Here is a 15,727-nt window from a genome sequence, read left to right on the forward strand (position 1 = left end):
ACCTTACCCCAGCTCAGAACACCCTATCCCAGCCCACCACCCCAGCTCAGAACACCCTATCCCAGCCCACCTTACCCAGCTCAGATCACCCTTTCCCAGCCCACCTTAACCCAGCTCAGAACACCCTATCCCAGTCCACCTTACCCAGCGCAGAACACCTATCTAGCCTATCCCAGCCCACCTTACCTCAGAACCTTAACCCAGCTCAGAACACCCTATCCCAGTCCACCTTACCCAGCTCAGAACACCCTATCCCAGCCCATCTTACCCAGCTCAGAACACCCTATCCCAGGCCACCTTACCCAGCTCAGAACACCCTATCCCAGGCCACCTTAACCCAGCTCAGAACACCCTATCCCAGTCCACCTTACCCAGCTCAGAACACCCTATCCCAGCCCATCTTACCCAGCTCAGAACACCCTATCCCAGGCCACCTTACCCAGCTCAGAAACACCCTATCCCAGCCCATCTTACCCAGCTCAGAACACCCTATCCCAGGCCACCTTACCCAGCTCAGAACACCCTTTCCCAGCAAGGAGCAGAGTGACAGTCCCTTAACTGTCTGGAGCCCTGGAGGAGACGAGGTACTGTGGAGCTACAAATGAGAACTGCAACTCCCTTAAGAGACAACGAAACTGAAGCACCGAGAGAGACAGACAGAGAGAGAGAGAGAGAGAGACAGAGAGAGAGAGAGAGAGAGAGAGACAGACAGACAGAGAGAGAGAGATAGTGTGTGTGGGGGCGAGCAGACTGAGCATCAAACATGAAACAGTATCATCATGATGATAAATCTACAGTTAGACTATGAGAACGTAATGCAGACTAGATAGTCATTACTTTACTAACATTGGTCCATTGGTGTTTGGGAAAAAAGATAGTTAATAACACACCAAACACAGGCCTTTTTTCAGGTGAATACATTTTAGAAAGAAATATTGAATGTATGTGTGTGTGTTTCTGGAAACAAGGGCCACTATCATCTCAAAAGTCAAAGTCATTATTGACTTTATTAAAACAATTATTGTTAATCAATTAAAGGGGCAATCAGCAGTTAATGCATCCATTTTTTGGATCTTGAAGAATATAACTTATTCTGCCTTATGAGTTTAGTTCAACTGTTGTACTCATCAGAACCCAAAATATCAGCTTGTTTTGCTCCAATGTCGTAAATGTAAAAATAGCACTGTATAGCCCAAAACATTGATAAAGATATACTTTTGGATGGTCAGTCATTGCATGCATAGCTCTGTCTTAGAGCGGTTACACTTCTCCAGACCCATCACACAGCTTTTTACAAAAACAGAGGCAGGGTTCAGCTTTTTATTGTTTCAACTGTAGACTGTCCCTTTAAAAAACCCAACAACCAATCAATACCAACGTCAATACAAATAGAATCCTACTTTCTGTCTAACATGAAGATTCACAGAATGAAAGAAAACATATATTACAATCAGTGTAAAGAGTCTGCTAGAAGTGGCCTTAGCTTGTTACACACAGACACTAGTCAATGTTAAGCTGGTCTTCCAGTAGTCATTTCAGATATTTCTATTTTCATGAGGAGTTGTGGATGTGGATCACTTTGTGGCAGCAGTGGCTGTGGGCTGGGGCTAGTTGTGGATGTGGATCACTTTGTGGCATGTGTCTCATCTAGGTCTGTTCACATGCGTTTGTGGATGTGGATCAATTTCCTGCAGTTGGGGCAGCGGTGTTCTACATCCTTACAGGAGTCAACACAGAACGGAATCAAACAGCATGGCCAGCACCTAGAGAGAGAGAGAGACAGAGAGAGAGAGGGGGAGAGAGAGACAGAGAGAGGGAGAGAGAGAGAGGGAAAGAGATGGGGAGAGAGACAGAGAGAGGGAGAGAGAGAGAGAGAGGGAGAGAGATGGGGAGAGAGACAGAGAGAGAGAGAGAGAGAGAGGGAGAGAGAGAGAGAGAGGGAGAGAGAGAGAGAGACAGAGAGAGGGAGAGAGGGAGAGAGAGAGATGGGGAGAGAGACAGAGAGAGAGAGAGAGAGACAGAGAGAGAGATGGGGAGAGAGACAGAGAGAGAGAGAGAGAGATGGGGTAGAGAGAGAGAGAGAGAGAGAGAGAGAGATGGGGTAGGGAGAGAGAGATGGGGTAGAGAGAGAGAGAGAGAGAGAGAGAGAGAGAGAGAGAGAGAGAGAGAGAGAGAGAGAGAGAGAGAGAGATGGGGTAGAGACAGAGAGAGAGAGAGATGGGGAGAGCGACAGAGACAGAGAGATGGGGTAGAGACAGAGAGAGAGAGAGATGGGGAGAGCGACAGAGACAGAGAGAGACAGAGAGAGAGAGAGATGGGGTAGGGAGAGAGAGAGAGAGAGAGAGAGAGAGACACAGAGAGAGAGAGAGAGAGACAGAGAGAGATGGGGTAGAGAGAGAGAGAGATGGGGTAGAGAGATTTGATGGGGTAGCGAGAGCGAGAGAGAGAGAGAGAGAGAGACAGACAGACAGGGAGAGAGAGAGATGGGGAGAGAGACAGAGAGAGAGAGAAACAGAGAGAGAGAGAAACAGAGAGAGAGAGAGAGATGGGGTAGAGAGAGAGAGAGAGAGCGAGAGAGAGAGAGATGGGGTAGAGAGAGAGAGAGAGAGAGAGAGAGAGAGAGAGAGAGAGAGAGAGAGACAGAGACAGAGAGAGAGATGGGGGAGAGAGACAGAGAGACAGAGAGTGAGAGAGAGATTGGGTAGAGAGAGAGAGAGAGAGAGAGAGAGAGAGAGAGAGAGAGAGAGAGAGAGAGAGAGAGAGAGAGATGGGGTAGAGAGGAGAGAGAGAGAGAGAGAGAGAGAGAGAGAGAGAGAGAGGGAGCGAGACAGAGAGAGATGGGGTAGAGAGAGAGAGAGAGATGGGTTAGAGAGAGAGAGAGAGAGAGAGAGAGAGAGAGAGAGAGAGAGAGACAGAGAGAGATGGGGTAGAGAGAGAGAGAGAGAGAGAGGGAGATGGGGTAGAGAGAGAGAGAGAGATGGGTTAGAGAGAGAGAGAGAGAGAGAGAGAGAGAGAGAGAGAGGGAGCGAGACAGAGAGAGATGGGGTAGAGAGAGAGAGAGAGATGGGTTAGAGAGAGAGAGAGAGAGAGAGAGAGAGAGAGAGAGAGAGAGAGAGACAGAGAGAGATGGGGTAGAGAGAGAGAGAGAGAGAGAGGGAGACGGAGAGCGAGCGAGAGAGAGAGAGAGAGAGAGAGAGAGAGAGAAGGGATTCAGTGTGTGTATCCATCTGTACAGTGTATGTGTGTTTGTAGAGAAAAAAAAAACGTGTGCCACATGTCTGCGTGTGTGTGTGTGTGTGTGTGTGTGTGTGTGTGTGTGTGTGTGTGTGTGTGTGTGTGTGTGTGTGTGTGTGTGTGTGTGTGTGTGTGTGTGTGTGTACAACTTACAGGAAGAAGCCGAGTGATCCACAGATGACCCAGGTGAGCAGTCCAGTGGTGTGTGTGGTCTCTGTCAGAACCGGGACCTGACAGTGGGGACACATCATCTGGCCGGGTACGTCTCTTGGCAGCGGCTGCTGCATCACCACCACCTGGGTTACTGCAGATGAAGGAGAATACTGGTTAGAACCAGATAGAACTGGTCAGAACTCGATATAACTCAATAGAATGGGATAGACGGGTCAGAACTGGACAGAACCAGGCGGCGCTAGATAGAACAGGATAGAACAACTTAGCCCCCAAAAATTGTCGCTTGTTGTTAGTTCTATATTTCAAACCCCTACAGAGGAAGAGGATTCGAGGGGTTGCTAAGGCTGGGTGTTGCTAGGGCCAGGACGTCCAGCCAATACCTTGTGTGTGTACAACTTGGTTCTCGTTTTTACTGGGTACTGTGAATACTAAAATAAGGATCCGATTGAGGTAGTTTTGGTCCGACAGTTTTGAGTTTTTTCAATGAGTGTGTGACTCACCGCTGGGGACGTTTGTAGGTTGTGCCATGCCCGTGCCGTATTGGGGAGGTGGTGGGTACATGCCGGGTTGGGGAGGTGGTGGGTACATGCCGGGTTGGGGAGGTGGTGGGTACATGCCGGGTTGGGGACCTGATCAATAAGGGATAAATAAATACATCAATACACTGTCATTTATCACAAACCCAGGGATACAGAGTGGTTGGCCAGCATTATGGGAACACAAACCCAGGGATACAGAGTGGTTGGCCAGCATTATGGGAACACAAACCCAGGGATACAGAGTGGTTGGCCAGCATTATGGGAACACAAACCCAGGGATACAGAGTGGTTGGCCAGCATTATGGGAACACAAACCCAGGGATACAGAGTGGTTGGCCAGCATTATGGGAACACAAACCCAGGGATACAGAGTGGTTGGCCAGCATTATGGGAACACAAACCCAGGGATACAGAGTGGTTGGCCAGCATTATGGGAACACAAACCCAGGGATACAGAGTGGTTGGCCAGCATTATGGGAACACAAACCCAGGGATACAGAGTGGTTGGCCAGCATTATGGGAACACAAACCCAGGGATACAGAGTGGTTGGCCAGCATTATGGGAACACAAACCCAGGGATACAGAGTTGTTGGCCAGCGTTATGGGAGCACAAACCCAGGGATACAGAGTGGTTGGCCAGCATTATGGGAACACAAACCCAGGGATACAGAGTGGTTGGCCAGCGTTATGGGAGCACAAACCCAGGGATACAGAGTGGTTGGCCAGCATTATGGGAACACAAACCCAGGGATACAGAGTGGTTGGCCAGCGTTATGGGAGCACAAACCCAGGGATACAGAGTGGTTGGCCAGCATTATGGGAACACAAACCCAGGGATACAGAGTGGTTGGCCAGCGTTATGGGAGCACAAACCCAGGGATACAGAGTGGTTGGCCAGCATTATGGGAACACAAACCCAGGGATACAGAGTGGTTGGCCAGCGTTATGGGAGCACAAACCCAGGGATACAGAGTGGTTGGCCAGCATTATGGGAACACAAACCCAGGGATACAGAGTGGTTGGCCAGCGTTATGGGAGCACAAACCCAGGGATACAGAGTGGTTGGCCAGCATTATGGGAACACAAACCCAGGGATACAGAGTGGTTGGCCAGCATTATGGGAACACAAACCCAGGGATACAGAGTGGTTGGCCAGCGTTATGGGAGCACAAACCCAGGGATACAGAGTGGTTGGCCAGCATTATGGTGACACAAACCCAGGGATACAGAGTGGTTGGCCAGCGTTATGGTGACACAAACCCAGGGATACAGAATGGTTGGCCAGCATTATGGGAACACAAACCCAGGGATACAGAGTGGTTGGCCAGCATTATGGGAGCACAAACCCAGGGATACAGAGTGGTTGGCCAGGGTTATGGGAGCACAAACCCAGGGATACAGAGTGGTTGGCCAGCATTATGGTGACACAAACCCAGGGATACAGAGTGGTTGGCCAGCGTTATGGTGACACAAACCCAGGGATACAGAATGGTTGGCCAGCATTATGGGAACACAAACCCAGGGATACAGAGTGGTTGGCCAGCATTATGGGAGCACAAACCCAGGGATACAGAGTGGTTGGCCAGGGTTATGGGAGCACAAACCCAGGGATACAGAGTGGTTGGCCAGGGTTATGGGAGCACAAACCCAGAGATACAGAGTGGTTGGCCAGCATTATGGGAGCACAAACCCAGAGATACAGAGTGGTTGGCCAGCATTATGGGACCACAAACCCAGGGATACAGAGTGGTTGGCCAGCATTATGGGACCACAAACCCAGGGATACAGAGTGGTTGGCCAGGGTTATGGGAACACAAACCCAGGGATACAGAGTGGTTGGCCAGCATTATGGGACCACAAACCCAGGGATACAGAGTGGATGGCCAGCATTGTGGGACCACAAACCCAGGGATACAGAGTGGTTGGCCAGCATTATGGGACCACAAACCCAGGGATACAGAGTGGTTGGCCAGCATTATGGGACCACAAACCCAGGGATACAGAGTGGATGGCCAGCATTGTGGGACCACAAACCCAGGGATACAGAGTGGTTGGCCAGCATTATGGGACCACAAACCCAGGGATACAGAGTGGTTGGCCAGCATTATGGGACCACAAACCCAGGGATACAGAGTGGTTGGCCAGGGTTATGGGAACACAAACCCAGGGATACAGAGTGGTTGGCCAGCATTATGGGACCACAAACCCAGGGATACAGAGTGGATGGCCAGCATTGTGGGACCACAAACCCAGGGATACAGAGTGGTTGGCCAGCATTATGGGACCACAAACCCAGGGATACAGAGTGGTTGGCCAGGGTTATGGGACCACAAACCCAGGGATACAGAGTGGTTGGCCAGCATTATGGGACCACAAACCCAGGGATACAGAGTGGTTGGTCAGCCTTATGGGACCACAAACCCAGGGATACAGAGTGGTTGGCCAGCGTTATGGTGACACAAACCCAGGGATACAGAGTGGTTGGCCAGCCTTATGGAAACACAAACCCAGGGATACAGAGTGGTTGGCCAGCGTTATGGTGACACAAACCCAGGGATACAGAGTGGTTGGCCAGCGTTATGGTGACACAAACCCAGGGATACAGAGTGGTTGGCCAGCGTTATGGTGACACAAACCCAGGGATACAGAGTGGTTGGCCAGGGTTATGGTGACACAAACCCAGGGATACAGAGTGGTTGGCCAGCGTTATGGTGACACAAACCCAGGGATACAGAGTGGTTGGCCAGCGTTATGGTGACACAAACCCAGGGATACAGAGTGGTTGGCCAGCGTTATGGTGACACAAACCCAGGGATACAGAGTGGTTGGCCAGCATTATGGGAACACAAACCCAGGGATACAGAGTGGTTGGCCAGCGTTATGATGACACAAACCCAGGGATACAGAGGGGTTGGCCAGCGTTATGGTGATACAAACCCAGGGATACAGAGTGGTTGGCCAGCGTTATGGTGACACAAACCCAGGGATACAGAGTGGTTGGCCAGCGTTATGGTGACACAAACCCAGGGATACAGAGTGGTTGGCCAGCGTTATGGTGACACAAACCCAGGGATACAGAGTGGTTGGCCAGCCCTTAACAATGATGTTCATGACATCTATAGCTATTGTGACACACACATCGGCTGTCCCCATAGGAGCACCCTTTTCGGTTCCAGGAAGAACCCTTTTAGGTTCCAAGAAGAACCCTTTTCGGTTCCAGGAAGAACCCTTTAGGTTCCAAGAAGAACCCTTTCAGGTTCCATGAAGGTTCTAGATAGCGCCTTATTTTCTAAGAGTTTAAGATTAAACTGTCCCTAAGAGTATCAGTGTAGATCTGATCTCTTACCTCCCTGGAAGCCAGGCTGAGAGGGGTAGGCTGTTCCCCCCACTTCCCTGGTAGCCCGCCGGGGCCTGGGTAGGGGGAGCAGACAAGTCCTGGGGGTCCATACTGGCTCTTCTCCATACTGTCTGGGGTGGGTTTGAGAAAGAGAGAGAGAGAGAGAGACAGAGAGAGACAGAGAGAGAGAGAGAGAGAGGAAGAAAGTGAGCACAAACACAGTGAGCACACCTTATGAAAATATCACATTGAGAAAACACATGTCTCTGCCCCCACCTTCTCTCCCCCTATAATACACAGTACAGTATGTCATCTGGAATCAGCTATAATACACAGTACAGTATGTCATCTGGAATCAGCTATAATACACAGTACAGTATGTCATCTGGAATCAGTTATAATACACAGTACAGTATGTCATCTGGAATCAGCTATAATACACAGTACAGTATGTCATCTGGAATCAGCTATAATACACAGTACAGTATGTCATCTGGAATCAGTTATAATACACAGTACAGTATGTCATCTGGAATCAGTTATAATACACAGTACAGTATGTCATCTGGAATCAGCTATAGTACACAGTACAGTATGTCATCTGGAATCAGCTATAATACACAATACAGTATGTCATCTGGAATCAGCTATAATACACAGTACAGTATGTCATCTGGAATCAGTTATAATACACAGTACAGTATGTCATCTGGAATCAGCTATAATACACAATACAGTATGTCATCTGGAATCAGCTATAATACACAGTACAGTATGTCATCTGGAATCAGTTATAATACACAGTACAGTATGTCATCTGAATCAGTTATAATACACAGTACAGTATGTCATCTGGAATCAGCTATAATACACAATACAGTATGTCATCTGGAATCAGCTATAATACACAGTACAGTATGTCATCTGGAATCAGCTATAATACACAGTACAGTATGTCATCTGGAATCAGTTATAATACACAGTACAGTATGTCATCTGGAATCAGTTATAATACACAGTACAGTATGTCATCTGGAATCAGTTATAATACACAGTGCAGTATGTCATCTGGAATCAGTTATAATACACAGTGCAGTATGTCATCTGGAATCAGCTATAATACACAGTACAGTATGTCATCTGGAATCAGCTATAATACACAGTACAGTATGTCATCTGGAATCAGCTATAATACACAGTACAGTATGTCATCTGGAATCAGCTATAATACACAGTACAGTATGTCATCTGGAATCAGCTATAATACACAGTACAGTATGTCATCTGGAATCAGTTATAATACACAGTACAGTATGTCATCTGGAATCAGCTATAATACACAGTACAGTATGTCATCTGGAATCAGCTATAATACACAGTACAGTATGTCATCTGGAATCAGTTATAATACACAGTACAGTATGTCATCTGGAATCAGTTATAATACACAGTACAGTATGTCATCTGGAATCAGCTATAGTACACAGTACAGTATGTCATCTGGAATCAGCTATAATACACAATACAGTATGTCATCTGGAATCAGCTATAATACACAGTACAGTATGTCATCTGGAATCAGTTATAATACACAGTACAGTATGTCATCTGGAATCAGCTATAATACACAATACAGTATGTCATCTGGAATCAGCTATAATACACAGTACAGTATGTCATCTGGAATCAGTTATAATACACAGTACAGTATGTCATCTGGAATCAGTTATAATACACAGTACAGTATGTCATCTGGAATCAGCTATAATACACAATACAGTATGTCATCTGGAATCAGCTATAATACACAGTACAGTATGTCATCTGGAATCAGCTATAATACACAGTACAGTATGTCATCTGGAATCAGTTATAATACACAGTACAGTATGTCATCTGGAATCAGTTATAATACACAGTACAGTATGTCATCTGGAATCAGTTATAATACACAGTGCAGTATGTCATCTGGAATCAGTTATAATACACAGTGCAGTATGTCATCTGGAATCAGCTATAATACACAGTACAGTATGTCATCTGGAATCAGCTATAATACACAGTACAGTATGTCATCTGGAATCAGCTATAATACACAGTACAGTATGTCATCTGGAATCAGCTATAATACACAGTACAGTATGTCATCTGGAATCAATTATAATACACAGTGCAGTATGTCATCTGGAATCATTTATAATACACAGTGCAGTATGTCATCTGGAATCAGTTATAATACACAGTACAGTATGTCATCTGGAATCAGTTAAAATACACAGTACAGTATGTCATCTGGAATCAGCTATAATACACAGTACAGTATGTCATCTGGAATCATTTATAATACACAGTGCAGTATGTCATCTGGAATCAGTTATAATACACAGTGCAGTATGTCATCTGGAATCAGTTATAATACACAGTGCAGTATGTCATCTGGAATCAGTTATAATACACAGTGCAGTATGTCATCTGGAATCAGTTATAATACACAGTGCAGTATGTCATCTGGAATCAGTTATAATACACAGTGCAGTATGTCATCTGGAATCAGTTATAATACACAGTGCAGTATGTCATCTGGAATCAGTTATAATACACAGTACAGTATGTCATCTGGAATCAGCTATAATACACAGTACAGTATGTCATCTGGAATCAGTTATAATACACAGTACAGTATGTCATCTGGAATCAGCTATAATACACAGTACAGTATGTCATCTGGAATCAATTATAATACACAGTGCAGTATGTCATCTGGAATCAGCTATATTACACAGTGCAGTATGTCATCTGGAATCAGCTATAATACACAGTACAGTATGTCATCTGGAATCAGCTATATTACATCACATCGTCTAAACATAATTGATCTATGAGGTCTCCCATGAGGAAACAGGTCTTCTGATCCAAATGGGACTTCCTGGTTCAATAAATGTTCAAAAAAATAAATACAAATTCTAACCTCCTGATTCATTCTAACCTCAGGCTCATCAATAACCTTTACTTACAGTAACCAGGTCAGTCGTTAAAAACAAACTATCTTTTATAAAAATCTACACATTATAAGGAAATTCATAGATTATAATACATACAGTGCATTCAGAAAGTATTCAGACCCCTTGACCTTTTCCACATTTATTTAAATTACAGCATTATTCTAAAATTGATTACATTTGAAAAAATCATCCGAAATCTACACACGATACCCGATAATGACATCACAATACCCCATAACGACATCACAATACCCCATAACGACATCACAATACCCCATAACGACAAAGCAAAAACAGGTTCTTAAAACTGTTTGCATTTTTAAGAAACATAACCGAAATACCTTATTTACATAGGTATTCAGACCCTTTGCTATGAAATTGACTCGAAATTGAGCTCCGGTGCATCCTGTTTCCATTGATCATCCTTGAAATGTTTCTACAACTTGATTGGAGTCCACCTGTGGTAAATTCAATTGATTGGACATGATTTGGAAAGGCACACAACTGTCTATATAAGGTTTCACAGTTGACAGTGCATGTCACAGCAAAACCAAGCCATGAGGTCGAAGGAATTGTCCGTAGAGCTCCGAGACAGGATTGTGTCGAGGCACAGATCTGGGGAAGGGTACCAAAACATTTCTGCAGCATTGAAGGTCACCAAGAACACAGTGGCCTCCATCATTCATAAATAGAAAAAGATTGGAAACATCAAGACTCTTCCTAGAGCTGGCCGCCCGGCAGAACTGAGTAATTGGGGGAGAAGGGCCTTGGTCAGGGACGTGAAGAAGAACCTGATGGTCACTCTGTCAGAGCTCTAGAGTTCCTCTGTGGAGATGGGAGAACCTTCCAGAAGGACAACCATCTCTGCAGCACCCCACGAATCAGGCCTTTATAGTAGAGTGGCCAGATGGAAGCACTCAGTAAAATGCACATGACAGCCCGCTTGGAGTTTACCAAAAGGCACCTAAAGGACTCAGACCATCAGAAACAAGATTCTCTGGACTGATGAAACCAAGATTGAACTCTTTGGTCTGAATGCCAAGCGTCACGTCTGGAGAAAACCTAGCACCATCCCTACGGTTTTCAGCGGCAGGGACTGCGAGGCAAAGATTAATGGAGCAAAGTACAGAGAGATCCTTGATGAAAACCTGATCCAGAGGGCTCAGGAACTCAGACTGGGGTGAAGGTTCACTTTCCAACAGGACAACGACCCTAAGCACACAGTCAAGACAACGCAGGAGTGGCTTCGGGCCAAGACTCTGAATGTCCTTGAGTGGCCCAGACTTGAACCCAATCGTACATCTTTGGTGAGACCTGAAAATAGCTGTGCAGCGACACTCCCCATCCAACCTGACAGAGTTTTAGAGGATCTGCAGAGAGGAATGAGAGGAATACAGGTGTGCTAAACTTGTAGCATCATACCCAAGAAGACCCGAGGCTGTAATCTCTGCCAAAGGTGCTTCAACAAAGTACTGAGTAAAGGCTCTGAATACTGATGTAAATGTGATATGTTCCTTTGTTTTTATACATTAGCTAACATTTCTAAAAAAAACTGTTTTTGTCATTGTGGGGTATTACGTGCAGATTGATGAGGGGAAAACGATTGAATCAATTTAAGAATAGGGCTGTAAATGTAACAAAATGTGGAAAAAGTCAAAGGGTTCTCAATGCTCTGTATGATGTCATCCCAAATGACACACTATTTTCCATGTGGGCCCTGGTCAAAAGCAGGGCACTAAATATGAACCAGGCTGCCATTTGGGACAGACGCTATGCGTAAATTGTATACAGCATCATGTAGTTGACGATGGTGTTGTTATGAAGTTGTAAAGGAGGCTTATCTGTTGGACTTTGTTCCACGGGATCATGAGGAAGTGAGGTAGAGTTGTTTAGTGTGTGTGTGTTTTGCGGGGAGCTGCTGCTGTTGCAGAAGAAAAATCATCCCGCGCAGAGAAGCACGAGATGGAACCTCACTCAACTGTCTAGTTCTCCCTGTTAGTTAAACACTATCAACCCTTTACTGTGGGAATTGTGATCGAATCAACGCAATTATTAGCTACTTTCAATGCAACATACCGAAACAAAACCAACGATTCAAGAGACTTTGTTGTAGACAGAACTCATCAGAGTAGGATTCTATTGCATTGACATGCACATACTCTAGTCTAAACAGACCGGTGCGCCGTAACCAATCAGAGCTGCAGTAAGGCCTATATGCAAATAAACCACTACCATACCTGTGCCTTCACGTTGAACGTGACTGTCTTTACAGAATCAGCGGTCGTGAGTAGATGAGCTGTTTTGAGATCATATTCTTTGCTCGTTGGTGAGTTATTAGCCCAGTTATAGATCAGTTGTAATCCTCAATGGAGGAGTGTTTGTTTCCTACAAGACACAACACGTGTGCATTTCTAGACGTCTTTGAAAAGTGATTCAGGTAAAGAGCTTTTTTGTGTTAAAGGGGCAGTGTTGTATTTTGTTGTATTTGTCAGATTTTCTGTAATAATGGTATGGGAATAAAATGGTTACTTGCATCAAACGACTCAACAACATTTTCAGTCAAATCAAATCAAAATCAAATCAAATTTTATTTGTCACATACACATGGTTAGCAGATGTTAATGCGAGTGTAGCGAAAGTCACCTCCTTGTCTGAAGGACAAGTGGATAAACAGGTTCATGTCAACAAGCCCTGAATGTTTTTTTCAAACGTCTCATAGAATGTAGCCAACATTGAACACCACACATTGGCTGCTACTGTAGGTTGAATGATAGAACAGCTATTTCCATGTTAAAATATTATGGGATGCATTTTCCCCATTGTTTTTGATGGTAGGCCCCTCTGGTAGTCCTACATGATGATCAAATAGTAGTCTACTTGATCACTGTTAAAACCAGGGGTGCAACTTTGGTTTTAGAAGGGGGGACATAATTGTATTATTTTTATCCACTCAGATAAACACTCCAAACAACCTACCTGACCGCTCTGAGGCGTCCGCATGGTCCTAAAGCACACTGTTGCCTCGTTTTGTATCACATTTCAATGATAAAACTGGGGGACTTAATGGAATTTCAGAATGTGGGGGACATGTCCCCAGTAAAGTTGCGCCCCTGGTTAAAACTAACTTAAAGTGGGTACAGCCTCAGTGGTCACAGTAAACATGCGCCAGAAGTTGCACAGAATGTTGAAGTACCTGAAATTTGCTCAGTTTTAACCGGAGTCCTATGGGCCCTGGTCAACAGTAGTACACTACCCTATGGGCCCTGGTCAACAGTAGTACACTACCCTATGGGCCCTGGTCAACAGTAGTACACTACCCTATGGGCCCTGGTCAACAGTAGTACACTACCCTATGGGCCCTGGTCAACAGTAGTACACTACCCTATGGGCCCTGGTCAACAGTAGTACACTACCCTATGGGCCTTGGTCAACAGTAGTACACTACCCTATGGGCCCTGGTCAACAGTAGTACACTACCCTATGGGCCCTGGTCAACAGTAGTACACTACCCTATGGGCCCTGGTCAACAGTAGTACACTACCCTATGGGCCTTGGTCAACAGTAGTACACTACCCTATGGGCCCTGGTCAACAGTAGTACACTACCCTATGGGCCCTGGTCAACAGTAGTACACTACCCTATGGGCCTTGGTCAACAGTAGTACACTACCCTATGGGCCCTGGTCAACAGTAGTACACTACCCTATGGGCCCTGGTCAACATGGGCCTTGGTCAACAGTAGTACACTACCCTATGGGCCCTGGTCAACAGTAGTACACTACCCTATGGGCCCTGGTCAACAGTAGTACACTACCCTATGGGCCCTGGTCAACAGTAGTACACTACCCTATGGGCCCTGGTCAACAGTAGTACACTACCCTATGGGCCTTGGTCAACAGTAGTACACTACCCTATGGGCCCTGGTCAACAGTAGTACACTACCCTATGGGCCCTGGTCAACAGTAGTACACTACCCTATGGGCCCTGGTCAACAGTAGTACACTACCCTATGGGCCCTGGTTAACAGTAGTATTCTACCCTATGGGCCCTGGTCAACAGTAGTATTCTACCCTATGGGCCCTGGTCAACAGTAGTATTCTACCCTATGGGCCCTGGTCAACAGTGGGTTAAATAGAATTAAAGACACCCATTTCAGGAAGTGTTTTGAATTTGAAATACAAAATGTTACAACTTTTTAAATTAGTAGCTTCTACTCTTCCATCTATTGAGAAGTAATTGAATATAGATTTTTTTCAGATTACTTCCTGAACTGACTGATCTCAATTCGAATTGACCCCAAACCTGACCTTTACTATACCCATTTACCATGGGCAGGAACCATAACTCACACACTCTAGTCAGTTAAACATTTACACAAGGATTCATTTTCATTTCCTTCACCCAACATCTCACAGAACAGCTGGACATTTCCCCATAATGGGCCCTGGGTATTCTACCCTATCATGGTTTTTAGCTATCAAATTCACTGATGTGTGAAGTACAGTTTTCCACTCTGTCTGTGTGTACACGTCTAACAGAGCTGTCTGTGTGTACACGTCTAACAGAGCTGTCTGTGTGTACACATCTAACAGAGATGTCTGTGTGTACACATCTAACAGAGATGTCTGTGTGTACACATCTAACAGAGCTGTCTGTGTGTACACATCTAACAGAGCTGTCTGTGTGTACACGTCTAACAGAGCTGTCTGTGTGTACACATCTAACAGAGCTGTCAAACATTAGGCACCAAGACAGAGTTAGAAGGTAGGGTGACTGGTGCTGTGTTTTCTCTAAACTGATTTAAAAACACCCCTCTTCTAACAAGTTTTTCTTTCTCACGTAGCAACACACACAAAACAAACACAGATATTCCTAGTCATACACACAACTCTTTCATATTTTATTATATCCTCCAAAGAAGCACTCTGAAACCCCCAACTCAGAGCACCCTTTCCCAGCCACGAGCAGAGTAACAGCCCCTTACCTTTTTTGAGTCCTGGAGGAGACGAGGTACTGTGGACTGGAGTCCTGGAGGAGACGAGGTACTGTGGACTGGAGTCCTGGAGGAGACGAGGTACTGTGGACTGGAGTCCTGGAGGAGACGAGGTACTGTGGACTGTGTGGAGCTAAAGATCAGAGCTGCTACTCCCTCGAGACAGTGAGAAAGTGAACCAGGTAGGAAAGAGAGAGAGAACGAGCGCACACAGAGAGGGGAGGAGTGGGGCAGATGAGGTAACAACGTTATCTGAAGTGGCTGAATAGTGAACACAAGCCTGATGGAAAATAACTCCACCCGTTGGTCAATCACTAGTTCCAGTGTAACTGCATCATCACTGTGTGACGACGAATCACAGTATAAAAGTAAGCAGGAAATTCCACTCACACCAGGGGCATTTCACAGATGACATTGAGCCCTGGTCAAAAGTAGTGCACTCCTGTAT

The 15,727-nt window shown here is 45.6% G+C and overlaps 1 protein-coding gene and 1 long non-coding RNA gene across 51 annotated transcripts in view; one reads left to right on the plus strand and one right to left on the minus strand.

Moving 5' to 3' along the window:
• Positions 1 to 981: 981 nt before the first annotated feature.
• LOC127925353 (lipopolysaccharide-induced tumor necrosis factor-alpha factor homolog) overlaps positions 982 to 15,727 on the minus strand; it is a 38,867-nt gene continuing 24,121 nt past the window's right edge. For all 3 annotated transcript variants that reach the window (XM_052510253.1, XM_052510252.1, XM_052510254.1), the window contains exons 3-5: positions 3,909 to 4,037; positions 3,388 to 3,538; positions 982 to 1,763 (exon numbers count right to left, since the gene is read on the minus strand). In XM_052510253.1, coding sequence (XP_052366213.1) covers positions 1,658 to 1,763; positions 3,388 to 3,538; positions 3,909 to 4,037 — 386 coding nt within the window. In that variant the 3' untranslated portion in view covers positions 982 to 1,657. The remainder of the gene's footprint in view (positions 1,764 to 3,387; positions 3,539 to 3,908; positions 4,038 to 15,727) is intronic.
• LOC127925355 (uncharacterized) overlaps positions 15,271 to 15,727 on the plus strand; it is a 30,740-nt gene continuing 30,283 nt past the window's right edge. For 45 of the 48 annotated variants that reach the window (XR_008120636.1, XR_008120619.1, XR_008120640.1 and 42 more), the window contains exon 1: positions 15,277 to 15,392. This is a non-coding gene — a long non-coding RNA (uncharacterized LOC127925355). Of the gene's footprint in view, positions 15,393 to 15,727 lie in introns of all 48 variants that reach the window. The other 3 variants (XR_008120602.1, XR_008120615.1, XR_008120597.1) reach the window with 3 other exon arrangements.

The sequence above is a fragment of the Oncorhynchus keta genome, unplaced genomic scaffold, assembly GCF_023373465.1.
Source record: "Oncorhynchus keta strain PuntledgeMale-10-30-2019 unplaced genomic scaffold, Oket_V2 Un_contig_5483_pilon_pilon, whole genome shotgun sequence".
Taxonomy (NCBI): domain Eukaryota; kingdom Metazoa; phylum Chordata; class Actinopteri; order Salmoniformes; family Salmonidae; genus Oncorhynchus; species Oncorhynchus keta.